We start from the raw sequence: 27,917 nt of genomic DNA, 5'->3' as shown, positions 1-27,917 counted from the left end.
CATAGAAAAAGTTTATGTTTACATTCACTACACAAATATTTCCTGAGCATTTATGATGATGTCTCAACCTTGGTCATTAAAACTAACCAGAAATAATGTCTTATTATGTATTCTTACGTCTTAAAAAAAGCAGGTTATCACTTCAAAACATCTTCAAAAAGATAATTTGAAAAAAATACATCTGCCGTTCTATTGACTTTTTGATTTTTTTTTCACATTTATTTTTGAGAGATAGAGCTAAAGTGGAGAAGGGACAGAGAGAGAAGGAGGTACAGAATCTGAAGCAGGCTCCAGGCTCTGAGCAAACATTCAGCACAGAGCCCTATGTGGGGCTTGAACCCACGAACTGTGAGATCATGACCTGAGCCGAAGTTGGATGCTTAGCTGACCACGCCACCCAGGCGCCCCTCTATTGGCTTGTAAAAGCATGTTATAGTGGCGTCTGGCTCCGTCAGGGAGAGTGCAACTCAATCTCAGGGCTGTAGGTTCGAGCCCCATGTTGGATGTAGAGACTACTTAAAAAAAAAATACAATCCTTAAAAAATAAATAAATAAATAAAATAAAAGCATGTTATACAAGAAACTTTCACATGTAAATTGTTCTGGGGTGGGTTCTCACTGTAAGATAGTAAAAACCTTACACTATTCAAAAATTTTTCTGATTATCTATACACTTGAATAAGGAAAATCAATGATCTGTAACTTAATACCTAATTTAACAAAACTCACTACAAGAATGTTTCTCCAGTTCATTAGCCACTTGCGGCTATTACAGATATATGGACCTGTGACCTCAGGCCGGCTTCCATCAACACAGAGTACCATTCTCTACGTTCTTCCACGTCACCGCTCCCCGTATTTCAAGATCTAGCCCTTCGGAGATTTCCCCACTCCTCCAGTCACTGCTGATTTTTCATTGGTGGGAATGACGGTCTGTATTGGTCACAAGACTTCTCCATATTGTTGTCTTTTCTCTTTTTTTTTTTTCCCTTTTGACTTCAAACTGACTTCTCTCATGAAACAAGAGACTGAGCTAGTAAAGGAGGTGTTTTGTCTTACCCAGGCATAACTCGGGGACACTGCAGGTCTGGCTCCAGACTCATAATAAAGCGAGTCAAATTGATTTTTTTATGTAGTTTATATAAAAGTTACATCTACACTATTGCAGTCTATTATGTGTTCAAAAGCATTATGTCTAAAAAAAATTACGTACATATCTTAATTAAGAAATCCTTTATTGCTAAGAAGCGCTAAGTATCACCTGAGCTTTTAGCAAACTGTAAGGTCCGTGCTGGGGGAGGCTCCAGCCTCGACGCCGAGGGCTGCTGACGGTGAGGGTGGCTGGGCCATTTCTTAAAGACACAACAGTGAAGCCTGAGGCTGCCTTTCACCTACGACCTCTGTGCAGCGCACGATACTTTACACCGTTTTACCCACCGGACTCCTACTTTCAAAACTGGAGCCCGTGCCCTCAAGCCCTGCCGCTGCTTTCCACCTAGGCTGACGTGATCCTCTGAATCCTTCACTGTCTTTCCACAATCTTCATGGCCTCTTCTCCGGGAGCAGAGTCCATCGCACGACAGCACCTTCTCTGTTCGGCCGTCAGCAGCTCCTCACGTGTGTCACGAGGCCGCAGGTTCAGGCCCATCTTCAGGCTCCACCTGCGATCCTACTTCGCCCGCCGTTCCCACGTTCCCACCACGGCTGCAGGCGCCGCGTCCCCGCAGGGCCCGGGCCCATCACGCCCAACGTTCCACAGCATCACGAGGCACAGCCGTGCGGGGCCCGGCGCACCGCTGCCCGGCACAGGGCTGGCACAGGTCCTCACGGCGCAAGGACGCGCTTAGCTCGGCTTCAACACTTACTTAAAAGGCGCTTTTTTCCTTGTTGCCACGCTCGTTAGTAAAGAAGACTGAAACCAACCACCAAGCTGGTCTTTTCCTTCCAAGTACAAATCTGCTCTTTGGTCAGTACCTCAAAAGTAAATATTAAAAAAACAGAGAAATTTAAGTTAATTAAAATAGGAAAATGAAAAGAAATATGTATCAAACTGTCAAAATCATCAAAGTTATTTATTTCTTGTATCATGCGCTGCCTCACGGTGAGATTCAGTCACCTGAACTATCACCCTCACTGCCCACTGATTCATCAAGAGAAAGAGAATCAACACTGGAGTTTGATCTCCTAAACTAGAACTAACGAAAACACTTCCTAAATTAGGGACTGACTTGGGATGCCTGGGTGGCTCAGTCAGTTGAGCATCTAACATCAGCTCAGGTCATGATCTTGCAGTTTGTGGTTCGAGCCCCACATTGGGCTCTCTGGTGTCCATGCAGAGCCTGCCTCAGATCCTCTGTCCCCCTGTCTCTCTGCTCCTCCCCCACTCATGCTCTTCTTTCTCTCTCAAAAATGATAAACATTTAAAAATTTTAAAAGTGACTGATTAATAATTACCAATACCAATATTTCCACTTAAGTCTCTCATGAAAAAGAGTATCTGATGACTTTACGGTAACTGTGATTCTCACAGTTACTCTATAAGGTAGGTATTATCATCATCCCCATTTCACAGATGAGGAACGTGAAACACTGAGATGTTCTATAACTTGTCCAAGTTTCTGGAGACAGTAAGCAGTAGAGAGGGATTCTGAACCCAGACAATCTGGCACTGGAATACATTTAACCAAGAAATTAATCAGAAAAAAGAGTCTTTTAAAAAGGGCAAGTTATTAACTTCTAATTTGACAATGACCCAGTCAAAGATGGACAAATGATAAAAAAGCCATGCGAGCCAGGGGCTGGGGTGAGTGATGAGGGGTCGGGGTAGGAGGGATGAATGCAGAGCAGAGGATTTCTAAGACAGTGACAATACTCTGTGTGATACCATACTGATGGTACATGTCCATTATCCATTTGTCCAAACCCGTAACATGTGTGACACCCACAGGAACCGTTAGCGTAAACTGTGGACTTTGGGTGGTCAGGATGTGTTGCTGCAGGCTCATCTACTGTCACAAACGTCCCGCTCTGGTAGGGGACGTAGATAAGGAGAGAGAGTGTGCATTTGTGGGGACAGGAGGTATATGGAAAATCTCTCTACCTTCCTCTTAATTTTTTTAAATGTTTATTTTGAGAGAGACAGTGTGTGCAAACAGGGGAGGGACAGAGAGAGAGAAAGAGAGAGAGAGAACCCCAAGCAGGCTCAGCATTGTTAGTTCAGAGCCCAACACAGGGGCCCAAACTGACAAACTGTGTGAGAGATCATGACCTGAGCCCAAACCAAGAGCTGGACACTTAAATAACTGAGCCACCAGGCGCCCCAGATCTGAGAGATGCCCATCAATAGAGTTTTTTGGTCAAAGGACAGAAAACCACTCCAAAGCTTTTCATGCATAATGCAAAAATCCTTCCGTTTGGTACGTCTGTGCCAAAATACATTCCAACAGCAGTGTGCACGAGGGAGGAATGGTGTCAATTTTTTTCTACCTATTTTTCACTCTTCTTTCCTCTCTTTCTTCCCTAAATAGACGGTTAAGTAAAAGAAAACATGAGAAATAAACTTGGGTATTGTAACATTCCAGGAAAAATAGCAATTAACCATGGGGCAAAAGGTTAATATTTCTATTACAGTAACTTTCTCTCTTAGGAAAATTCTAAAAATTATAAACTATTCAGTACCTCTAAGATTATGATTTAGGATGGTAGTAAATAAAGAATAAACTAATTACAGTGTTTAAAAAAAAAAAACTCTCAAGCAAAATCAGCCCAAAAAATCGAGTAGTCTTTAATTTCATTGCTAACTTTAACTTAGCTGAACTGATAGAGTTCGAGCAAGATTACTGTATCTAAGAAGGCAAGCTGCAGAACCAGCACAGCACATATTTGCCAAAACTACTGCTCAACCAATGTAACACCTGAAGATAATTTAAGCCAAAAATAATTTGTAAAAAATGTTAAAATATAATCATTAATTTAAAAATTAGGCTATTTTTAAAGTATCATCTTTGCTCTTAAAAAGGTGATCTTTAAAAAAAAAAGTCCTTTGTAAATCTAAACTGTAAATATAGTTTCTCTTTCAAAAAGTGATCTTTTTTCTATGTACTTTGTTTCTCTTTGTTAAAAAGACGAAGAGAAACGAAGCAGACTAAGTATTTTAAACCACGAGTCACTTCGCGGGGATGGGTACACAAGCAGACGGGGGCGTTCCTTCGCACTATGAAGAATGAGCTACTGAGCCAGGAAAAGACATGAAGTAAAAGACGTCGATCCAAACAGCTACATCCTGTGTGCCTCCAACTCTATGACATTCTGGAGAAGGCACAGCTATGGAGAGTAAAGAGGTCGTGGCTGCCAGGGGTCAGCTGGGAAGAAGGGAGGACCAGGTGCAGCAGATTTCTAGTGCAGCGAAGCTACTCTGTGTGATACCATGGTGCTGGGTACATGTCATCGTGCATTTGTCCGAACCCACAGGGCGAGCCCTGATGTGAACCATGGGCGATGGGCGATCGGGGTGTGTCAATGTAGGCCCATGAACAGTGACTGATATACCACTGTCGTGTGGGCTGAAGGCAGGGGGGGGGCTCTGGGCGAAGGGAAGCATAGTGTACAGGATCTCTGGAATTTCCTCAGAATGATTCTAAGAAATAAAATTTACTAAAAATTTTTGAATAGCATTCTTTTTAAGTCACTGCAATAATTAATGCCTTTGGTAGATGTTTAAAGAATGCTTTAGAAATGATTCACTTAAAAATGCCATTCCCTCTCAGAAAGGAATCAAGTTTCAGTTTAAGTACCATTGACCTTGAACTCGCAATGAAAGAGGTACTTGACCTGGTGTTAAAATTCATAAGCCAAATCTCTTTCACTGTTGTAAAGCTTGTCAGCAAAAAATAAAACCAGTTACATATGCTATAATCACCAAATTCATCTTACTGATGAAGACCGGTAGCTAACTTAAACTCAAAATCAAGTTTATTTTATTTTGCAGTAACATACTTGAAGGAAATAAGCAGACACTGAATCATTTATTACAATTAATATAAGCATTTGAGAATGAAAAGTAAAACAACCCTTCTCAGGAAAGCCTTCTCTCCCTTGCTCTTTCTCTCTTTTAAGGAAAGTTTGCTTTATGGCTTTTTAAACTATGAATTCACTTAGTATCTTGGCTCTTGCCCACTTCCTTCTTTCTCCCTGTCTTTTGAAAATATTTTACTAAAAAAGAATAAATGCTTAGAGGTAAATAGGATAACATACAAGCCAATTAATCTAATTCTTACTGACTAACCTCACACCATGCTTGACTGATTGATTTAGAGGAAGAGGAGGAAAAGGAATGCGACACCTCAGGGAAAAGGAGAAACTACAGTCTAACATGAGTCATGTGTCTTGTGCATTTATCTGTGAACGTAGCATATTTAAGTTCTGGTAACATACATGTTTAAATGACAAATCAGTTTTCCTTCTCTGAATTAATTATCTACACATGACAGAAAAAAATGGTTTACTGCTTAAATGCAATTTTACCACTACCTTCATTTAATAAAGTATTTCTTTCACAAATATTTAGTTACGAATATCATTAACTAGAAGGAACAGAACTATACTTCTATCAGCACCACGGTCAGCAGCACAGAAAGGTTTCAACGGGTTTTCAAGCAGTTTAACAATATCTCTAAGTAGAACATGTCCTTGCTGAGCAGAGTATTGTGCAACCACTTCTGAAATTAAAATGCAACAACGCTCAAAGCAGCAATTCTCAAGGTCAAAAAGGTTAATAAACTTTGAAATATTTTATATAAACATGATTTTGCACATGGCGCACTCTTACTGAAATTCAGGAGGCCGCCCCAATGTGGTAGGAGGTAAGTAACTCTTCTCCCTATTTATGATACTACTTTCCCCACCTACCTTATGTAGTGGTCCTCACTTGTATTTTCAATATAATTTAGGAAAGCAAAATAATTAAACTTGTAGTATTTTCTCTTAGATGTGGTAGGAGAAACTTATAAAATAATAATTCTGAAAATTATAAGATTTTAATATATAATTTATACATGGCCATTATGAATTACTATGTACATTTTAGCTGTAATACAGAGGAAACATGAATTTACATGGATAAATTTCCTAAGCTATTAGAAAGGGCCAAATGAACATATTTACCCACCAGGAATCAGATGTATTCCCTCTCAGTAGTAAGGCCTCAGTAAAACTTGGGGACAATCCCTTTCAATCCCGTAATAATGGCCAGATGCAAAGATAAGCTATTTTCCCACATTCTCTCGCTCCAGAAAGCAAAATCTCTTGGGCCCAGGTTGGCATTTAGCAGCAGTGTGAAGCAGCGTCTGATCCATCCCCACCTCGTTCCTGTCTTTAACTTCACAGCGATGGTGGGCTTTACTCTGTTTTTCCTCTGCTGTTCACTTGGTATCCTTAAGGATATAGTCTTAAGCAGCAACACACAACCTGGAATGTGCACCTTCTCCTCCTTTTCCCGTCCACCGCCCACCTGGTCTCTCCCTTCCCTCTATTTAGTGAGTCAAGTGTGTGCCCTGTAAGTATAGAATTAGTCAGCTACCTGTGTACAGGGGGAAAGAGCTGTGAAAAGACAAGGTCGTATAAGAAAACTGAGAACCAGAAAATAGGGTACCTGAGTCCTAGTCTAGTCTGACTCTAAACTATGCGACAATCACCTAATTTGGCTCTAATCTCATCTCATTTCCTCTTCTGAAAAATGATGGGGGTCAGATCATTTCAATGATTTCTAAACTTCACAGAGCTAATACCATGGGTTGTTAAGTGTGTCAAGAAGAAGAGTTGGTTGAGAGAAGGAAGAAATTTCCATTTTTATCCACCTTATGTATTGTGGATCTATATAAAATTTCATTTGAAAAAAAAAAAGTTTTGACATCTTTGGATTAAGTGATCTCCAAGAGCCTTAAAATCGTCATAGATTTCCTTCCAAATAAAGAAAAAAAAATACTCTCCGCTTTCCTCTGAATAACTTTATAGGTACATAGTAGGTATATAATCCATTATTTAAAATTACCTGGAAGAACACAAGACCATGACGTCCCGCTGTCAAACCAGATGTCCAAAATATCCTGACCAGGCACATACTCCAAGGCGTCAGGACCACCGACCTTGTAAGACAGTGTGAAAACATTTTAATTATTCAAAGATCACAATATGTACAATAAAAAAAGCCAAAAGAGAAAGTCTCAAGAGAATAAAATGATGGGGAGCCTGGGTGGCTCAGTTAGTTTAGGATCCAATTTTTGATTTTGGCTCAGGTCAGGATCTCATGGTTCATGAGATTGAGCCCTGTGTCAGGCTTCATGCTGACAGCACAGAGCCTACTTAGGATTCTCTCTCCTTCTCTCTGTGCCCCTACCCCCCAAATAAATTTTTTTAAAAAAAGGAAAAGCAAATGCTTACAACCATTAAATTCACATTTTAAATGTAATTTAGAACATTTCTAAGTATTTTGCAATTTAGTTCAACTGCCTCATTTGCATGTGATTGTGGCCAATTGATTATACACTTACTAACATAAACTGTTTTCATTTCTTAAAATAATCTTCTAACTTGGATTTTGTTCATGTGTGACGGAATCAGTCAACTTCAATGCAGATCCTACAAAACCCTGATGTACCAAGTTAGGCACCGCTTTCCAGTCATGAACACCTACATCTGCTGAGTCAGCGGAACCTGCTAAAATCAATCTTGGCCCTCAATAAGTTAACAAATAACCTTCCTACTCTACTGCTATTACTAAACACCAAGCTTCTATGGCTAGGCAAAAATGCCTCCTCTCAAACTACACCAGCTCCTAATTTATAGCAAAATAAACTCATTAACTTTACACAATGACAGAACTACTTTGTAATCCTCAAGAATCCCTCGTGTTTTCATTTAAGTCACCCAACACACACAAAGGCTGTTAAACACGCGCAGAAATGCACCTGAGATAAGACTTCCTGCGGAAGGAGCTGCTCAGGGGGATGAGTCCACCAGACGTCACTGCCATGCTGTTCCACTAACTTAATGATATGCTCAGTGGTCTGGCTGTGGTAGGAGGGAAAAGGCAGAATGGCTCAGTTAACTACAGGGAAAATACTGAACATTTTAAAATTAAGAATTAGCGAAAAAGAAAGAAAGAAAGAAAAAGAACAGTTATTTTCCAATATTCACAAAATGTTTTTTCCTATCCTTTTCTCCAGATGTTACCAGTATTATCTTCAATTACTTGTTTACTTGGCTGCAGCTGTCATCTTAAATTCAATATAAGTAAAATCCAATTGATCATATCTACCCCTTAAAAAAAAAAAAGACTGATATGCCTGTTTTAGTTACTGATTTCCCCATTTCTACCAATCTATTTTCTATCCAGGTACCTGTGTTCAAAACCTCCTAATTCTCTCCCTGCCCTCCAATGTCTGCCCAAATTAAGATACCACTTGTCATCTACTTTTGAAATATTACTCAGATTTTTCTTTGTTCTGTTCTCACTGATACTGTATTAGTCAAAATTCACTGCTTCAAATACTAGACTGATTCAGTGGTCTGACTTTTCCCCTCTTCTCATCTCTTTAAATGAAATGACCCAGCTATGACACACTGTATTCCTAACACTGCTTTTATCGTAATGAACCTCCAACACTTAGAGGACGGAGTCCAAATCCGCCCGTATAAGAGGCAATGCTGCACTAGAGCACGGACTTTGACAACAGATACCCAGGCTGTGTCCTGACTCACACACGACAACGCACAAGTGCTATAGCTTCATGTATGACCAGCAGAAGTACTAAAACTTCTCTAAGTCTCGGCTGCTCCTTTGTTAAGGAGAATATAATTCATTTATTCAAAAATATTTATTGAGAACCTCCAATATCTTACAGATTGTTCTAGGAACTGGAAATACAGCCGTTGATAAGGCAGGTAAGATTCCTGCACTAATGGAACTTACACAGTAGTAATCCTAGATATCTCCCTCAGAATGCGGTGTAAACAAATTAAGATGCATGAAAAACTAAGCACAGAGCCTAACATACAGTAAAAAGCCAATAAATCCATATCAAATGAATACTGAAATTGACGATATCTTTGGGAAAACAGTTATAAATTATTTGAAAATTAAACTCGGGAAAATTTACATTATGTTCAGGAATAACATACTTTTAACTTATTATCACAGCTTTATTGACATTATCACTTCCTCCAGTTGCTTTCCATGGGTCAGGGTACATGTAATGGTCACGAGCATGGACCTTAGAACCAGACAGCTTTGGTTTAATTCTTGGCTCTACCACTTACTACTTATGTGATCCTGAGCATAGCACTTAATATTTCTGTATCTGTTTTGAAGATGCAGATAATAATAGTATCATCAAGACAGCTATTAAGGATATTAATTAAGTTTATACATAAAATGCCTAGAACAATGTCTGGCACGTATTAATCAGTATTACATAAGCATTAGCTCTTATTCAAACTGATTTTGTGAAGTCAGGTAAATTTAGAGAGTAATTTTGTTAACCAACCACTAAATCACAAATCCATGTTAGTATTTACAGATTAAGACACACATACAAAAGCTAACTTTAGAATCATCCTTTCCACCACATTCCATTAATGCTAGAAACTAAAAATGAACTGCAAGCCCATGAGAGTCAGTGGAAATAGAAAGAATAGTGAATAGGAAAAGCTTTACATTCTTTAAAATTTTTTAATGTTTATTTATATATTTTTAAGAAATAGAGAGAGAACGTGCAAGAGAGCATGCACAAGCACAGCAGAGTAGGGACAGAGAGAGGGAGAGGGAAACACAGAATCTGAAGCAGGCTCCAGGCTCTGGGCTGTGAGCTCAGAGCCCAACAGGGGACTTGAACCCATGAACTATAGGATTATGACCTGAGTCAGACCTGAGCTACCCAGGCACCCTGAAAAGCTTTACATTCTTAATCTGGATCTGCTTCTTATTAATCATGACTGTGCAAGGGCAAATCATCTACCTCTCTGGGTCTGAAAATTCACAGATAAAATGTTTATAAAAAAATTTATGGTAGAAAGTAAAAATCAAATGAGTACTACAAATTATTAGATAGGCTCAAAAAACTGGTATAGTAGGAAGGATAAAATGAAAAAAGTATACTATTATCAGGATCTATTTTAAAGAAATTACAAATAACAAATGTTAAAATGGGCACAAGTCCATATTTCTTCCAGTCATACATTTTCGATGGACTTTAACAGTAAAGATAAACTTTTGTGATAGGAGACCATAAAAACTTTGTGCAATACCTAGTTATATGACAATATTTAGTTACATATTACTTTTTTATATAGTTTGCACAGAACATTTTACCAGTTAAGAAAATATGAACATACTGTAAAAGAAAATCTAAATAACCTAATGTTACTTTTCTAAAAGGACAACTTCTAAAGAGATACTAGCAGAGTACATTTACACGTTCCCAATTACAGTAGATATGAGGTTCGTACCAATTCTGAAATTTTCATAGAAAAGAATAATTCTAAATATGAATTTCATTTTGAATTATTTTTACAATGTTGTCATTAGACTGTAATCTTAGGTAAATGGTAAAATAAAACAGCAAAACAGTTTCAAATGTGTTATATATAAAAAGGTTAAAAAATAACAAAACTAAAAGCAAACAGTTAAGATTTTTTATTAACAGGAAATATGGTGATGGTACTATGATTAACATTATCAATCAAAATAAAAGCATCTGTGTATACCATTGTACTTTTCAAAGCAGTTTACAAGCACTTTTTTTTAAAGTTTACTTATGTGTAAGAGAGAAACACAGACTGTGAGTGAGGGAGGGGCAGAGAGAGAAGGAGACACAGAATCTGAAACAGGCTCCAGGCACAGAGCCTGATGTGGGGCTGGAATTCACGAACCATGAGATCATGACCTAAGCCAAAGTTGGATGCTCAACCGACTATGCCACCCAGGCGCCCCCACAAGCACTACCTAATTAGATTCATATTTAGCAGCTCCTGACAGATACACTGCTCCTTCCTGTGGTTCCTCAAGTCATGAGACTAAGTAAGTAAGTAACACAGGTAATGACAGGCCTTAAAACCATCTTCTAAGTCATGGTTCCATTCTGTTTTTACCTCTCCATTCAGCTTCTCTAACTCCTCTATAAAGACAAGAACTCTAACTGAACTCACACTCGCGTTCTCTGGGGTTTGCTAAGCAAAGGCGACGAAGACTTATCACCCGTGCAGAATGAGGCCCTCAGCCCAAGATGCGGTGAGGGAACAGGGTGACCTCAGGAGATTCGTGTGCTGACAGAACATGCACCGAGTCCAAAGACCAGATTCTCCTGTGAATTATTAGATACTGATAGGAATACATCATACTGCTTTTCTGAGTTTCGGTCTCTTCGAACACTGGGAACAGCTGTTGGAAACAAGGCCAAACGAACCCTACAATTACAGATGACGCAGATCCATTTAAGAAGACCAAATTCACCTCTAATGTGACCACATTCTTTTTTTTATATCCTTAAATAAGTAATTTAATGAGGTTTTAAAATGATAACTAAAATTACTAAACAATAAAGAAAGAGTCCCATTTTGGAGCTGTCAAGTTTCTAAGGCAACTGTCAAGTCCCCCCGCCAAGTTTAGTCAACCATCACTAGTCTAAAATTACAGTTTTGTTACATCTTCCCATAAATATTAGTAATTCACTCACATAATTTTTCACTGTAAAAAGCATTTTATATACACCGTATTTGCAAATATACTTTTTAAAAAAGCTCATAAGCCTCTGTTTCAGTGAGGAAGAAAGGTTTTTTTTTAGTTTCCCTAATACTTATTAAAAATGACAAAACCACACAATGTCATCTACACTAATGAAAATAATACAGCAGCAATTTTTAAAACTAATTTCAAAAAAGCTGTCATAAGTAAAACAACACTTTTAAGAAAATAAACCAATATTTTCCCTCATAACATATGTATATGAATCTGGACAAAAGAAGAATTTTTTCGGTGTATTCAAAAGAAATATGAAACATTTTACTTTTTTTTTCATGTTTATTTATTTTTGAGACAGAGCGTGAGCAGGGGAGAGGCAGGGAGAGAAGGAGACAAAGAATCTGAAGCAGGCACCAGGCTCCGAGCTGTCAGCACAGAGCCTGACGTGGGGCTTGAATCTACAAGCTGTGAGATCATGACCTGGGCTGAAGTCAGATGCTGAACTGTCTAAGCCACCCAGGCGCCCCAGAAATATGACACAATTTAAAGAGGGAAGAGAAGAAGCTCTGCCTCAAGTAACAGAGCAAATCTCATTAATATTTAGAGCAAGACTTGCTTCCCTACATCATGAAATATAAAAATACCATGAACCAAATATACTTTAATAAGCATTATGTTCTGCAACTCAGTTCTGTCCTGAGATCTTAGAACACTAAATTATGTGTATTTCTGAAAACAGGAAAGAAGCTAAGGACAATTCTGGAGCTCAAGGATAAAAACTGAACAAAACTTTTGATAAACAAGAATACAGACTTCAAAGACAACACCCTCACAATCCAAACAAATCAAAATTTAAGTGTCCAGATTTGGTACCACAAAGAAATTTCTCTTGACTTGTATTCTGAGGCTCTGAATAATCTTAAAAAAAACTGTGGCAGAAAATTTTTAAAACACAATTTTCAGTAAAAATAAACCTACACTGGCAACATACAAACTTGAGGTAACTATCCTGGATTGTAAAGTAAAGACAGATTTCACATTAGTTCAAACACAATCTGGAAGGATAACCTGGAAAACAAAAACAAAAACAAGTGAACGCGACACTAGTGCTTGAAGGGCGGTCGTTAGCATGCTGTGGCAAAAACCTAGAAGAGGCCCAGTGTCCTTGGGGGGCTGCACTGCCTGGGTTCTCATGCAGAGGGGGCGAGGCGGCCATTAAGAGCTAACCCAGCATTTTCCATGGCTGCATGTCCAGTCTTCCAAAACCTTTTTTTCTATCATCATGTGCCTTTATTATCAACTATATGGAATATCCTTGCATACTCTATCTTCGTATAAGAGACGTTAGTCTTCTTATTTAAGAATAAATATTTTAGAAGCATAATTGTTCATAATGAAGCTGAAATTATGCTTTAAAAAGTTGTAAAAACAACTTTAAACAAAATTGTTTTAAAAACGAGACATTGCTTAGTGATAGTGAATATTCCTCAGAAAAAGATACAAGGAAAAAGTTAAAATGTGTCTTTGGAAATGTAAGAGTTTTCCCATCGTGTTAATAATATCCTATACTTAACACAAGCACACAGTTAACTTATAACCTAAAGATCAGTATTAAATTACTGTTGATAAAAGTGGGTGAAGCCACTTATCACTACATAATATATGCTTCCATTTTAATGCTGTATTTCATAAAGCAATAAATCAATCATAAAACTTTGTACTTTATGCAAGGGCCTTATCTAAATACATGCATTACATGCCCCTCCTTAGGTTTCAACCAGGGAAAATCCACTAGGTTGTATGAGCAGCCATAACACCATCCAATCATTCTGAACTTTGATATCAACTGCGCTGCAGGCTTATTTAGCACGTTGTCGGAAATCAAGCAGCAGTAAGATTACTAACCAGGGAAGAAACGGTTCCTGTCATTCCACTGTCTCCTGTGCTTTGTCTTTATTAAAGGAACAGTATTAAGGCCTGTAAGACAACTTTTCTTCTGCAATTCACTGGAATAAGAATGAGGTAAGAGGCTACATGTTTCCAATTTATTTACTAAATTTATAAATTAATTCTAGAAGACAGTGAAATTTGATGGCGGGAATTCTATTTTTAATTTAACCCTACACTTAAAGGTGACAGGAAACAATTTTGGATAATTCATTTAATAAACATTATAAAATTTTTTCACCAAAAAGATCATTATTGAACATGAGCAAGAGGGAGGCAGAGCTAGCACTCAAACTGAACTGGAAATTCCTTGACTATTTCTAGTAAATTTCTCATAATTTCCAGAAACCAGGGGCTAAATTTCCCAAATGCATGGATTATTGCATTAATAGTGAATTGATACAATCATCTGAAATAAACAAAATTTAACAACTTCTTTTCCTTCCTAGGTAGGAAATGCTTCTAAATGTTACCTTTTTATTATGTTAAAAAGTATTTGTCTTTATTAACTAGGAATAGATTTCTACCTAAATAATAATGGCATTCTATTATAGATTCAGGAAAACCAATGATGTTAAAGTCAGAAATGCAATTGTATCTTGAGCAAATACAAATGTGAGTATGAAGTGCAACTGGGAACATTAATTCAAATCAAAGTTAAACATCAGAGTTTCAAATCTACTAATTTCTAAACTTATTTGCAACGTGAATCAATCAAGAGTTTCTTTTGTGAAACAAGTATACTTAAGACTTTAACTTACAGACTTTGGTCCAGAAAAGCAGAAGGAATGTTCTGGTAGGTAGGCTTACTGGGGTTATCAAGTGTAACAGCAATTCCATGTGGACTGTGTGCTAATGTCCAGTGGAGATGCTGTTACTTTTGATGATTACCAACTCACTACCAATAGAGAGATCTATCCAAGAAAGAAAACTGTGGTCACTTGATTCTGACTTGATTAAGGAGGAAAAAAGATAACCTTTCACGCTATCTAAAAAAATTACTTACAAGTAGGTAATTAAGAATTAACATCTATCTTCTTAAATTAAGTGCAATGGCACACCAAGGAACCAACAGTGGAAGAAGATTAATCTTGAGTCATCCCTCAGAAATGGTGTACAGGAAAATGACCTATGAATTGACAGACAATTCAGCTAAGTTTGTCTGTCATTTCAGTAGGCCAATATTCTGTATATCTCTGCTACTTCGAAATCAGAATTCAACTAATATGCAAGCAACACAATGGGAGATGCATAGAAGACAATCAGCATGTAAATATATCGACTGTAAGTAGAAAATAAATAACTCCTGATGAAAATGTGCTGGTGTTTTTCTGACAAAGCTCACATTTGTTTCACCTGGCTTAGTGACCTATCAACCTATGCGCCATTTATTGTCATGATTGTAAAATGGACTAATTTCCTCTTCTTACTAATATATACATATAGCCACCTCGATAACTTCAATGAAACTCCTTAAAAATCTTGTTCTCTAAACACACACACACACACACACACACACACACACACACACACACAAAACAAGGAACAATGAGAATGGCTTAGAAATATTCCTTAAAGGCAAACTACCGTGTGGAATTTTAAACAGCACTGGTATAAATTTATGTCAACTTTAAGGTATTACGGTGTCAGCAGTTTGCATCTGACTGAGCTCTCAATTATAACAACAACATGAGCAACAGTGTTTGGGCCAAAGAGCCTTAGCTCCAAACTGTAATAATACTGAAGAAGTCTCACAATGACCTGCTGGCCTCCAACCTCTAGTTTCTTCTCCTAAAATATACTCACTCCTCATGCCTATTTAAGAATTTAAAGTACTGAACCTAGTATTCAAAACTCACTACAATTTGCCCCAACCAACCTCTCTCAGCATTTAACTTTCTAAACCCTGCTCTGCGCCCAGAAGTCCCATTATGGCTCCTGCATCTGTGCTAGGCTTTCCCACTCACATCTCAGCTCCAGCGAGTCTGTCTACTTGCAAAATACTTTCCCCCATTTCCTACCGAGTCCTCAAAGCCCTATTCAGGTGCTGCATCCTCTGTGAATAAAGAAAATGGGCTGTTTCATGGCTGTATCTGCCCAAGGCAGGATCTGTAGTTCTTCCCTGAGTGAGGTCGCTGTAGGGTGTCAGATCCCCCATGAACCAGTGATATGATGTGTGTTTCAGATTGAAAAGGAACTTCTACACAAAAAACACTAAGAACTACCTAATATGTAGCTACAGATGATTAAAACAAACCAAAAAAACCCACTTTAATCAACATTTTGAAAAACCTAAAATACATGCATTCATAAAAAGGATCACATAACGAAATACTGATAACGTTGACGATGAAAAGTAGAAACTTTTTATAAGAATTCTATCAAACCCCAAAGTGGAAACACGCAGCTCTATGTCTACAGTCTCTTGAACTCCCAATCGTTACTTGGTGGCCTCAATGCCCTCAAAAACCTCACTGGATCCTCAATAAAACGTGAAAATACTTACCAAAATGGGCTCAAAATAGTCCATTAACCAGATTAAAACAAATTACTCAGGGGCGCCTGGGTGGCTCAGTCAGTAGAGCATCCGACTCTTGGTTTTGGGTCAGGTCATGGTCTCATGGTTTCTGAGTTCAAGCCCCACATTGGGCTTCACACTTACAGTGCAGAGCCTGCTTGGGATTCTCTGTCTCCCTCTCCTCCTGCCTCTCCCCCATTTGCTCTGTCTCCATCTCTCCCAAAATAAATAAATTTTTAAAAATTACTCAAAGAAAATGAAAACTAGCATTCCTAAATGGAATGATTACCATTTCCCTATCCACATTTGTTAGTAAAAGCAATACTGAATACTAAAAACCTCCCTAATATGCCAAAAGATAAACCCGTTAGACTGTTCTCTCATGAAAAGCAGGGACAAGGTCAGTCTTGGGCACTGCCTCAAGGAGAGTCTAGCGTGCAGATGAGGAAAAAATTCTTTCCATCGTGTAAGTTTTTATACCCTATATTGTTGACTATGTCCATGTATTATCTTCTCAAAAGAAAAAAAAGAAAAAACCTTAAGGAAAAGAGAAGAAGTAGTCGGGAAAGTAATCACTAAAATAAATGTAATTTTGTGCATTTATGTATCAGTTTCTTAAATTTTAAAGGACCTATAAATAATTACACAATGTCATTTCTCTTGAAACAGCAGCCTGAAGTAAGAGAGGGCCTCTGGCTGCCAGGGAGAAACTGCACACCGGGTCCCCTCCTGAACGCTGGTCATCTTCGGGCTCTGACATGGGACCCTCGCACAACGCTAGGCACACAGAAACCAGGGATCCCACAGAAAAACTGTCAGGGCCTCTGCTTCTAAGTATCTATACTGAAAAACTGTAGTTGTTAAAATTTCAACCACATGAAAGGATTTTTTTGAAATTATATTTTATTCCCCCTCAGACTGTTGTTTTAGAATATGTGACTGAACATATATCAGTTCTCAAAAGTCCACGATTTTTCTACTTTTGAAGAAAACACAGCTTACTTCAAAATGCTGAAAAAAATTGGGGCACCTGGGTGGCCTAGTGGGTTAGGCGTCTGACTCTGGATTTCGGCTTGGGTCATGATCATGGGATTGAGCCTCACGTGGGCTGTGCTGACAGTGTGGGGCCTGCTTGGGATTCTCTATCTCTCCCTCTGTCCCTCTCCCCCGCTTGCCCGCGCTCTCTCTCAAAATAAATAACACTTTAAAAAAATGTTTCCATTTAAGAAAAATGCTGAAAAAGTAGAAAGAGTTCTACCTGTTGATCAAGAATTCATCTTTTGTCTTGTGGTGGAACACAGGGATGGGAACCCCCCAAACTCTCTGCCTGGATATACACCAGTAGGGCCGTCTGTCCATCGTTTCGACCATGGCGTTCAGTGCTGATCCAGGAATAAATTTCACTTTTTTTAACAATTCCTGCAATTGATGCACAAATCAAGTCTAGTGAGAGTAAGCAGGACAAATTTTCCAGAACTTGCACTATTTATTGTCATAGTTCTTTATTTTGGATATTTATAGTCATTCACATGTCTCCCTTCCCACACTCAAAAAATTAAACTAAAAAAATAGATTTCAGAGCAAATGAAGCAAAGTTAAAACAAGGCCACAAAGGATCTAATAAATAACATCAAGAGCAGACTTCACCTTTAGAGGATGCGACAAAAGAGTTTATACTAATTTCCAACCACCCTAGATCAAAACTGAATAACAGAATGAGCTGAAGTATTATACTTTGTTAAACCACAGTTAAAATCCATTCAAAGGTGATTGCAACAATTACTTAAAAAATAAGCTACTGTTTTAGGATGATAAACAAGGGCTGCAATATAATCTAATTTCACATACGATGGTTTACAACACAGAAAACATTTTCTCAAAATCACAGTAACTTCCTATTTACTTGCTCTCTCTCAAGAACACCCTCTACCTCCAACCCCCCCAAAGAAGTTGTTTTTCATTTGTCAATTACCAAAAGATGAATTACGTAATAAAACCGTTCAGTAATAATCTCAAGAAAAGCCAAATATGTTAACTTCATTTTTAAAAATTTATCCTTTTAATTAAGCATTTTTCTACTTGCACAGTGATTTAAATATTTTCCTCACCTCACCTGACCTACAAGAAATCTCCTCCCCAAAACTCTTCCTAGCACCACCTACTGGAAGAACGGCAGCATATGCAATTCGATTCGATTCATCCCTGGTTTAAAATCCCAGAAATATGAATACAGACTGGATACTTGATTTTGTGACACAATAGCTATTACTTTTATAAGATGGTAATAATGGCATTTGAATTATGTTTAAATAGCCTTTATCTTTCATATACATATACATACTGAAATACTTATAGAAGACATAAGGCCTAAAATTTGCTTCACAATAATCCAATGGGTGGGGAGTAAAAGGTAAGTGGTAGGAGGGGTGCAGATAAAAATAAAATTGGCCAAAAACTGACTAATGTTGAATTTGGGGAGTAGAAACATGGACTACATTATTCTTTTACTGCAATGAGAAACTGAAAATGGTCTATAAAGGAATTAAACACAAAACAAAACACTCGGATCCAGCATACTGCAGCAGACTTAGATGTTTCTTCAATCAAAACTGTGCAGAGCTGAAGTATTTACAAGAAAGGAAAACAGGCTTCAGAGGAATGCAAACAATAAAACAGTCCACTTCACAGCTGTCCACTCTATACAAATACAGAAAATGTAAATTGCTTGCATAGCTTTGGCAAGGGCTTCAAATTGCCAGCCAACAAATAAACCAAGTCATTACAGTTATGTGTTAAGAAGGAAGCAGTAACATAAAATATCTTCATTATGAGCTTGGTGAGCAGGTCTATATTTGAGCTCCTTCATTCAATAGAATTAAGTTGCTTACAACACACACACAAAGATACATATACTATAAGGTGAACGAAGGAGCTCAAATATATATTAATATTTAGAATACCCATTTTAAAGTATTTGTTAAGTCAAAGCAATAACTTTTAGGGGCGCCTGGGTGGCTCAGTCGGTTAAACGCCGGCTTCAGCTCAGGTCATGATCTCATGGTTCATGGGTTCGAGCCCCACATCGGGCTCTGTGCTGACAGCTAGCTCAGAGCCTGAAGCCTGCTTCAGATTCTGTGTCTCCCTCTCTCTCTGACCCTCCCCTGCTCGCACTGTTTCTCTCTGTCTTTCAAAAATAAATAACAGACATAAAAAAAATTTTTTTTAAAGCAACAACTTTTAGAATGGATTGCAATTTCAATCTTAAGGAAGCAAAGGATTTTAAAGAGTTTTACTGAGTGTTTACTATGTGCCAGACACTGGTCTGAGCTCTCATTCACTTATCCCACGACGTAGGCATTATTATCAACTTTATACGGATGATAAAACTCAGGTTTTGAGAGGCTATACCACCTTCTGAACTCACTTCTGTCCTGACTCTCTATTACTTTCACTACACTGCACAGGAAATTTGGGCACGTCACTTAACCGCTTTAAGCCACACATGTATTCCATTCCACGTGAAGAAATGGAAATCCAAGCTCCTTCTAAATCTAAAACTGTAATTTTATGAAACCAAATCACATCACCAAATCATAACAGCAGCAATCCCTTCTATTCCCCAAATCCTACCTCAGCCTCACAGGCAACCCTTTCACACTGAGGGAATCAACACCCAACACGCACAACAGGATGTCTCCTATACCTTGGCTGTAGCCTTGACATCCGCGATGTTGACAAACCACTGCTTGCTGGCACGAATGACCACAGGCTTCTTAGTCCTCCAGTCATAGGGGTAGCTGTGTACCAATTTCTCCTCCTTCAACAGATGTTTTGAAGCCTTAAGCATCTTTATAACTTAAAGAAATCAATAACAATTTACATGAGAATTAGAAAGTACTGTGAAAATCCAAATAGCTCTACAATTCCCAGGGAGTACTAATCTGAACCAGCAGGTACCTGTCGGTGAGTGTAGCTACTTAGGCATAATGTGGGAATCTCATGGCAAAAAAAGCAGGGACTGTAAAACCTTAATGAGACTGCAGATTAAGCCGTTCCTATGGCTCTTCAATCCAAAGGGAAGACAAACAGGATATATCTAAAATTCCATGTTTGAAATCCATAGCCATAATCTTTCATACCATGAATCTTAAGATGGTCTTCAAAGAATCCAAAAGAAACCAGTTACAGCGAGTTGAATTTTATAACCCCAAAGGTATGTTCATGTCCTGACCCTCAGTACTTGTGAATGTGACCATATTTGGAAACAGGGTCTTTGCAGATGTAATCAAGATAAGATGAGGTCACACTGGATCAGGACAGGCCCTAAATTCAATAAGTAGTGTCCTAATAAGAGGGAAGTATAGAGACACACAAGAGCAAAAGATGTGCGACAATGGAGGCAAAGATTAGAGTGACACCAAGAACGGGGCGCCTGGGTGGCTCAGTCGATTAAGCGTCCGGCTTTGGCTCAGGTCATGATCTCATGATTCGTGGGTTCGAGCCCTGCATCGGGCTCTGTGCTGACAGCTAGCTCAGAGCCTGGAGCCTGCTTCAGATTCTGTGTCTCCCTCTCTCTCTGACCCTCCCCTGCTCGCGCTGTTTCTCTCTGTCTCTCAAAAATAAATTTTAAAAACATTAAAAAAAAAATTTAGAGTGACACCAAGGAAAGCTGAGGATAACCAGAAGCCACCAAAAGCTAGGAAGAGACTAGGAAGGAGTCTTCCATAGAGCATTCAGAGGGAGCAAGGCCCTGCTGAAACACTGATCTCAGACTTCTGGCCTCCAGAACCATGAGAATAAATTTGTTTTAAGCTGCTAAACTTATGGTAACTGGTTACAGTAGTTCTAGGAAAGTAATACACCACGTTTAATTAGCCTTAGTCTTGGTGTGAGCAAAGGAAGGTCTTCGCCGTATCCGGTCCTCGGGTCTACAATTACAGAAAGTCAGAAAGACAAGTCAGGACTGGAGGACCCGTGAGACCATCCTACGTAATCCGTGCTGCACAGGTGATCAGGGATTCACAAGAGGGTCACAGAAGGAGAAGTGTCTGATGTCTGAGAGACAGCAGCATCAAACCTCAAGCCTGATTTTATTCTTCCCCAAAACTAATACTGCCATAGCCCTAAAATAACATCACTCCTTGCCAACTGTCCTGCTTTGCTTAAACAGAGCAACTGTCCCAACTCCCATTTTAAACCATGTGGTTAAATAAAATGTAATTTTAGATTTTTGTTCCTCATGAGAGTGTAAGATGGGGGAAGAGCCAGCAAAGGTTACTGCTGGCTGCTTTTCAGGAAATATGTATTTATGATGACAATATCTACACTACTCACCCACATCTGTTCCCTCTTCAAGGACAGCCTTGTTTTGAAGTTCAGGACCTGCAGCTTCTGTGAAAACTCCATCTTCATCCACTAAACAATCCTACAAAGGGTTATTTTCAACAATTAAAATACCAAGACATTTTACTTTATGACAATACCTGGCAAAACAACACATATGAAACATATCATCATAGTCTTTCAGTGCACTGAAAACCTGGGCACTTAACAGAAATTTGTAGATTTACATATTTAAAAGGCAACTGTCTTTTTTTGTTGTTGTTGTTGTTTTATTAAGTTTTTTAATGTTTTTATTTATTTTTGAGAGAGAGAGAGAGAGACAGCGTGAGCAGGGGAAGGTCAGAGAGAGAGGGAGACACAGAATCTGAAGACAGAGTCCAGGCTCTGAGCTAGCTGTCAGCACAGAGCCTGACGCGGGGCTCAAACCCACGAATTGTGAGATTATGCCCTCAGCCGAAGTTGGATGCTTAACCAACTGAGCCACCCAGGCGCCCCTCATGTTGTTTCTGAGAGACAGGGCATGCACAAAAACACAAGCAGGGGAGGAGCAGCAGGAGAGCGATAGAGAATCTTAGGCAGGCTCCATGCTCAGCACGGAGTCCAATGCAGGGCCTTGATCTCACAACTGTGAGATCATGATGAGATCATGACCTGATCGGAAATCAACAGTCGGATGCTTAACAGGCTGAACCACCCAGGTACCCCAAAAAGCTAAATGTCTAAAAAAAGTAAAATCCTCAACAAAATATTAGCAAACTGAATCTAATAATACATTTACAAAAATCACACACCATAATCATTTGAGATTTATTCCTGGATGCAAGTGTGATTCAAGATTCACAAAACCACCAATGTGATGTCACATCAATAAGAGAAAGGATAAAAACCATTATGATCATTTCGACAGATCCAGAAAAAGCATCTGACAAAGTACAACATCCATTCATGATAAAAGCCCTCTGCAAACTAGCAGAGAAAACACACCGTAACACCATGAAGCCTGTATATGAAAAACCCACAGCCAACAATATACCCAACTGGGGAACAACGGAGAGCCTTTCTCCTGAGGTCAGGAACAGGATAAGGATGTCCACTCTCACCACTTTTATCAACACAGTGAAGTGCTGGCGACAACAGTTAGACAACATAAAGAAATAAAAGGCATCCAAATTGGTAAAAAAGAAGTAAAACTCTCAGTATTTGCAGATGACATGATACTATATCCAAAAACCCTAAAGACTCCACCAAAAAAGTGCTAGAACTGATAAATGAATTCAATAAAGTGGCAGGATACAAAATCAATGTACAGAAACCTGTTGCATTCCTATACACTAATAATGAAGCAGAAAGTGCAATTAAAAAAGCAATCCCTTTTACAACTGTACTAAAAACAATAAATTATCTAGGAATAAACTTATCCAAATAAGTGAAAAGACCTGTCCTCTAAAAACTGTAAATAATAAAGAAATTCAGCATGATGCCAAGAAATGGAAAGACACTCGATGCTCATAAGTTGGAAGAACAAATACTGTTAAAATCTCTATACTACCCAAAGCAATCTACAGATTTAATGCAGTATTTTTCACAGACCTAGAACAAAAAATATTAAAATTTGTATGGAACTATACCTATGACCTCTAATAGCCAAAGCAATTTTGAAAAAGAAAAATGGGAGTGCTTGGGTCAGGCTCAGTCGGTTAAGCATCCAGCTTCAGCTCAGGTCATGATCTCGGGGTTCGTGAGTTCAAGCAGTGCATCGGGATCTGTGCTAACAGCTCAGAGCCTGGAGCCTGCTTCAGATTCTGTGTCTCCCTCTCTCTCTGCCCCTCCCACTCATGCTAACTCATGTTCTCTCTCTCAAAAATAAACATATATTGAAAATTTTGTAAAAAGAAAAACAAACCGGAAGTATCACTATTCCAGATTTCAAGTTACGTTACAAAGTGGTAGTAATTAAAACAGTATGGTACTGGCATAAAAACAGACACATAGATGAATGGAACAGAACAGAAAACCCAGAAGTAAACCAACAATTATATGGTTAATTAATCTTCGACAAAGGAGGGGAAAAAGTCTCCTCAACAAATTTTCCCGGTTGGACGGTTACATGCGACGGAAAAAACTGAACCTCTTTCTTTCAGCAAACACAACAACAAACTCAAAATAAATTAAAGACCTAAATATAAGACCTGAAATCATAAAGATCTTTGAAGAGAGCATAGACAGTAGCTTTCTTTTTTTACTTTTTAATGTTATTTTTGAGAGAGAGAGAGAGAGAGAGAGAGAGAGAGAGAGAGACAGCATGAGTCGAGGAGGAGCAGAGAGAGGGAGACACAGAATCTGAAGCAGGCTCCAGGTTCTGAGCTGTCAGCACAGAGCCTCATGCAGGGCCTGAACCCACAAGCCATGAAATCATGACCTGAGCTGAAGTCGGCGCATAACCGACTGAGCCACCCAGGCACCCCGATAGTAATCTCTTTGACATCAGGTGTAGCAACTTTTTTCTAGAGCTGTCTCTTGAGGCAAGGGAAACAAAAGCAAAAATAAACTATCGGGACCATGTCAAAATAAAAAATTTTGCACAGTAAAGGAAACAATCAAAAAACCAAATGGCAAAATACTAAATGAGAGAAATCACTTGTAAATGATGTATCTGATGAAGGCGTAGTATCCAAAATATATAAAGAACTTATAAAACTCAACATCTCAACAACAAATAATCCAATTAAAAATGTGCAGAAGACATGAACAGACATTTCTCCAAAACAGACATCTGGATGGCCAGAAGACATGAAAAGAGGCTCAACATCACTCATCATCTGGAAAATGCAAATCAAAACTACAAAGAGGTATGACTGCACACCTATCAGAATGGCTAAAATCAAAATACAAGAAGCAACAAGTGTTGACAAAGACGTGGAGAAAAAGGAACCCTCGTGCACTATTAGTGGAAATGCAAACCAGTGCAGCCACTGTGGGAACAGTATGGAGTTTCCTCAGAATGTTAAAAATAGAACTGCCCTATAATCTGGTAATCACACTAGTGTGTGATTAGTATGTGTACACACACACACACACACACACACACACACACACACAGGATGGAATATTATTCAGCCATTAAAAAATGAAATCTTGCCATTTATAACAACATGGATGTATCTAGAAAGTATAATGCTAAGCCAAAAAAGTCAAAAAAGACAAATACCATCTGATCTCACTCATATGTGGAATCTAAAAAACAAACAAAAGGAAAAAGAGAGAGAGGGAAACTAAGAAACACACTCTTAAGTACTGAGAACAAACTGGATGGTAACCAGAGGGCAGGGGGGTGGGGGGCTGGAGGAAACAGGGGTGGGGATTAAAGAGTCCACTTATGATGATGAGAAATAAAATGATTTTTTAAAAAGTTAAATATACTAAAAACACATTTAACTTGGTCTCTATTAATTTCCAGATCTGTGGCAATGTACATACGTTGTGGTGACTTTGGGACTCACTTTTAACAAATGAAGAAACTTCCTAAGTGACATGTGTAACATAAATTTAAAGAGAACTGTTTAAAAACAAACTGCTCTTTTATTCTTTTCAAACTGCTCTTTTAAACTAGTCAGACCCACTTGCCACTTGTGACAAACTAAAAGTAATCTGTATGAATCAGTACTTTGAAAGAAAAAAAAAGTCCGCATTTAATACTTATTTTTCAATACTAATTTTGTGCTGATTTTGTGTTACTTCTCTGAGATCTTTCTCAATTACTATGAATTAAAAAGGTGTTAGGGCACTGAACAAATCTAAGCATTTCAGAACTTAATTGTGACAAAAATGATTGCTTATCACCAAAACATAAAGATGTTAGTTAGGACTTATCACTTTAATTCTACAAAAGCAACAATTAAAAAAGGAAAGAAAGTGGAGAAGTACCGTGGGCAGGCTGTGTTGAGAAGCCACACTGTAATCCTCCATACCATGGGCTGGGGCTGTGTGAACCAGCCCTGTTCCTTTTGTCATAGTCACATGATTTGCAGGTAAAAGAGGAGAGGCTTTATCAGGAATTAAAGGATGAGTACAAGTACCACTTTCCAAATCCACACCTGTGGGCAAAGAAAACCATAATTAAGACTTATTTTACATAACAATGTTCCTACCTCTTGAAGAGTAGCAAGAGAATACCAGATGGAAAGTGCAGGATCTCAGCATCCTGAGACTGACCCCCACAATGGGCTTGCCATGGAGCACAGAGACCTCTAGGAATTCTCTCTCTCTGCCCCTCCCTGGCTCATTCTGTCTTTCAAAATAAATAAATAAACTTTAAAAAAAAAAAAGAGGGGTGCCGGAGTGGCTCAGTGGATTAAGCTTCTGACTTCCACTCAGGTCATAATCTCATAGTCCATGAGTTTGAACCCCACATGGGAGGCTCTGTGACAGCTCAGAGCCTGGAGCCTGCTCCAGATTCTGTGTCTCCCTCTCTCTCTGACCCTCCCCTGGTCATGCTTTCTTCTGTCTCTCAAAAATAGAGATTTGTTTTTAAAAAGTATTAAAAATGTTTAAAGAAAAGTGTATGATCTGGAACAAGATTGGCTTCAAACCTTGGTTTCCCTTTTTACTCGCACTGTGACCTTTAGGAACCTACAGTATGTAGATATTACACTTCCCATCTCAGAGGGTTGCCATGAGGATAAATTGAGGTAATACATTTTAAGTATTCTGGGCACTTAGCACAATACTTGCCGCACAATAACTGATTTAAAATATTAGCAATTACTAGAACAGATAACGCAAATGAGCCCAAGATTTCTCTAACTTACATACAGCTTTGCACCTTTTGGAATGTAATGACAAAGAAACTGTAGAACAACAGATCAGTGACCAGTAGGTTCTAACACTATCTCTGTGGGAATTAACTGTTGTTGCTTTTCATGTTACCCTAAAAAGGTTAAGAGATAATAAATAATACCTAAGTCACCAAGGACCTACAATGGACTAAACAAAAGTTTTTACTTCATAATACTACCAAACACCTAATATTATCTGCAATTTCTAAGCCAGAAAACAAGAAAACGTAGGCAATATGCCTGTAGTTACATGGCTAATAAATGACTGAATCCAACTTCCAAGACAAGTATGACTCTAACGTTCTATACAACTCCAACCTTTAAATGACATGTATACACCACCTGTCAGTTTCTCCACACCATCGGTAACGCTTCTCACCTTTACTGCTTCTTGAGTTAGGTTCTATAAATTAACCTTTCATATGCTCTAAAAATAACAGAAATAAGTAAGTCCCCAAACTTTAAAAAGATTACCTGGTTCTACTTACGCATTTACCAAGACATACTAAATAAGTCAGTTAACTCAATCTACCCTTCAACAATGAAAGAAATTTCAGTGATCCCCTTACGCCTAAGATCTTCCCCACAAATCATCCTTCTCTTTCCAAAATAAATAATATTAACTTAAAAAAAAAGAATCTGTCTTCATAGAGGAATGTCTCCACTTTTACAATCCTTTCTTTCTGGCTGTAGAGTAGTACGAAGTAACCCATTCAATACTACCGAAAGAATACAAATCTTTTAACTTTAACATTTCACAGATAGACCTGTTGCTGATTTCATTTTGATTAAAACAGTATGTGAATAAAAGGCTTGAGAAAAACTAAAATTCCTTTATGACTGATGGCAATGAACTCCCTTTTTCGAAAAAAATCACAAGTTCTCCTCATTGTTGAACTTGGATGAGTTGGCATTTTATTCCTAGAAAATACATGAATTACCAGGAAAAACTTAAATACTTCAGGATGCATTTTTCCCAAGATAATTCATAATGCTGTCAAAGAAGAGAACTGTCAACACTGATTTTTAGAGAAATATACTGTTTACTTTTCACTTTCATTCCCTTCTTTAAGGTAGATTCATAAGACTGGTCCCCATGACTCTATGTTGTACTTTTCATGCATTTTTAGTATGGAAGGGAAAGGTTTAGGGTAAAGTAAATTTCATACATTAACCTTCCTTTACATCCATTCTTAGTGTATCGACCACTTAATATTCTCCTTCCCCTCTCAACAGAGATCTCTGAATGATCAATAAGAAGCAACGTATATTCTTCTGTAAAGTAAAGCTATCCTACACAAATTATTACATTTTAGCTGTTCAACATTCCTACTACTTTAATAATAAGTTATTTGTCATCAGTTTATTTTGCCACAGATGAGAAGTGTATCTACTCCTCTAAAATGTGCTGGCTCAATGGGGCGCCTGGATGGCTCAGTCGGTTAAGCGTCTGACTTTGGCTCAGGTCATGATCTCACCGCTCTTGAATTCAAGCCCTGCATCAGGCTCTGTGCTGACAGCTCAGAGCCTGGAGCCTGCT

At 38.4% G+C, this 27,917-nt stretch overlaps 1 protein-coding gene across 1 annotated transcript in view; it reads right to left on the bottom strand.

Annotated features, from left to right (window-relative positions):
- IARS2 (isoleucyl-tRNA synthetase 2, mitochondrial) overlaps positions 1 to 27,917 on the bottom strand; it is a 59,375-nt gene that overhangs the window by 8,001 nt on the left and 23,457 nt on the right. The window contains exons 9-17 of the mRNA XM_029933406.1: positions 25,467 to 25,636; positions 21,534 to 21,624; positions 19,903 to 20,054; positions 17,458 to 17,618; positions 7,965 to 8,067; positions 7,049 to 7,142; positions 1,866 to 1,974; positions 1,674 to 1,796; positions 1,262 to 1,352 (exon numbers count right to left, since the gene is read on the bottom strand). Of these exons, the coding sequence (XP_029789266.1) occupies positions 1,262 to 1,352; positions 1,674 to 1,796; positions 1,866 to 1,974; positions 7,049 to 7,142; positions 7,965 to 8,067; positions 17,458 to 17,618; positions 19,903 to 20,054; positions 21,534 to 21,624; positions 25,467 to 25,636 (1,094 nt within the window). The remainder of the gene's footprint in view (positions 1 to 1,261; positions 1,353 to 1,673; positions 1,797 to 1,865; positions 1,975 to 7,048; positions 7,143 to 7,964; positions 8,068 to 17,457; positions 17,619 to 19,902; positions 20,055 to 21,533; positions 21,625 to 25,466; positions 25,637 to 27,917) is intronic.

Source organism: Suricata suricatta, chromosome 3, assembly GCF_006229205.1.
Source record: "Suricata suricatta isolate VVHF042 chromosome 3, meerkat_22Aug2017_6uvM2_HiC, whole genome shotgun sequence".
NCBI classification, from domain to species: Eukaryota; Metazoa; Chordata; class Mammalia; order Carnivora; family Herpestidae; genus Suricata; species Suricata suricatta.
The sequence above is the reverse complement of the archived record's forward strand: the minus strand, read 5'-3'. Positions and strand labels throughout refer to the sequence as shown.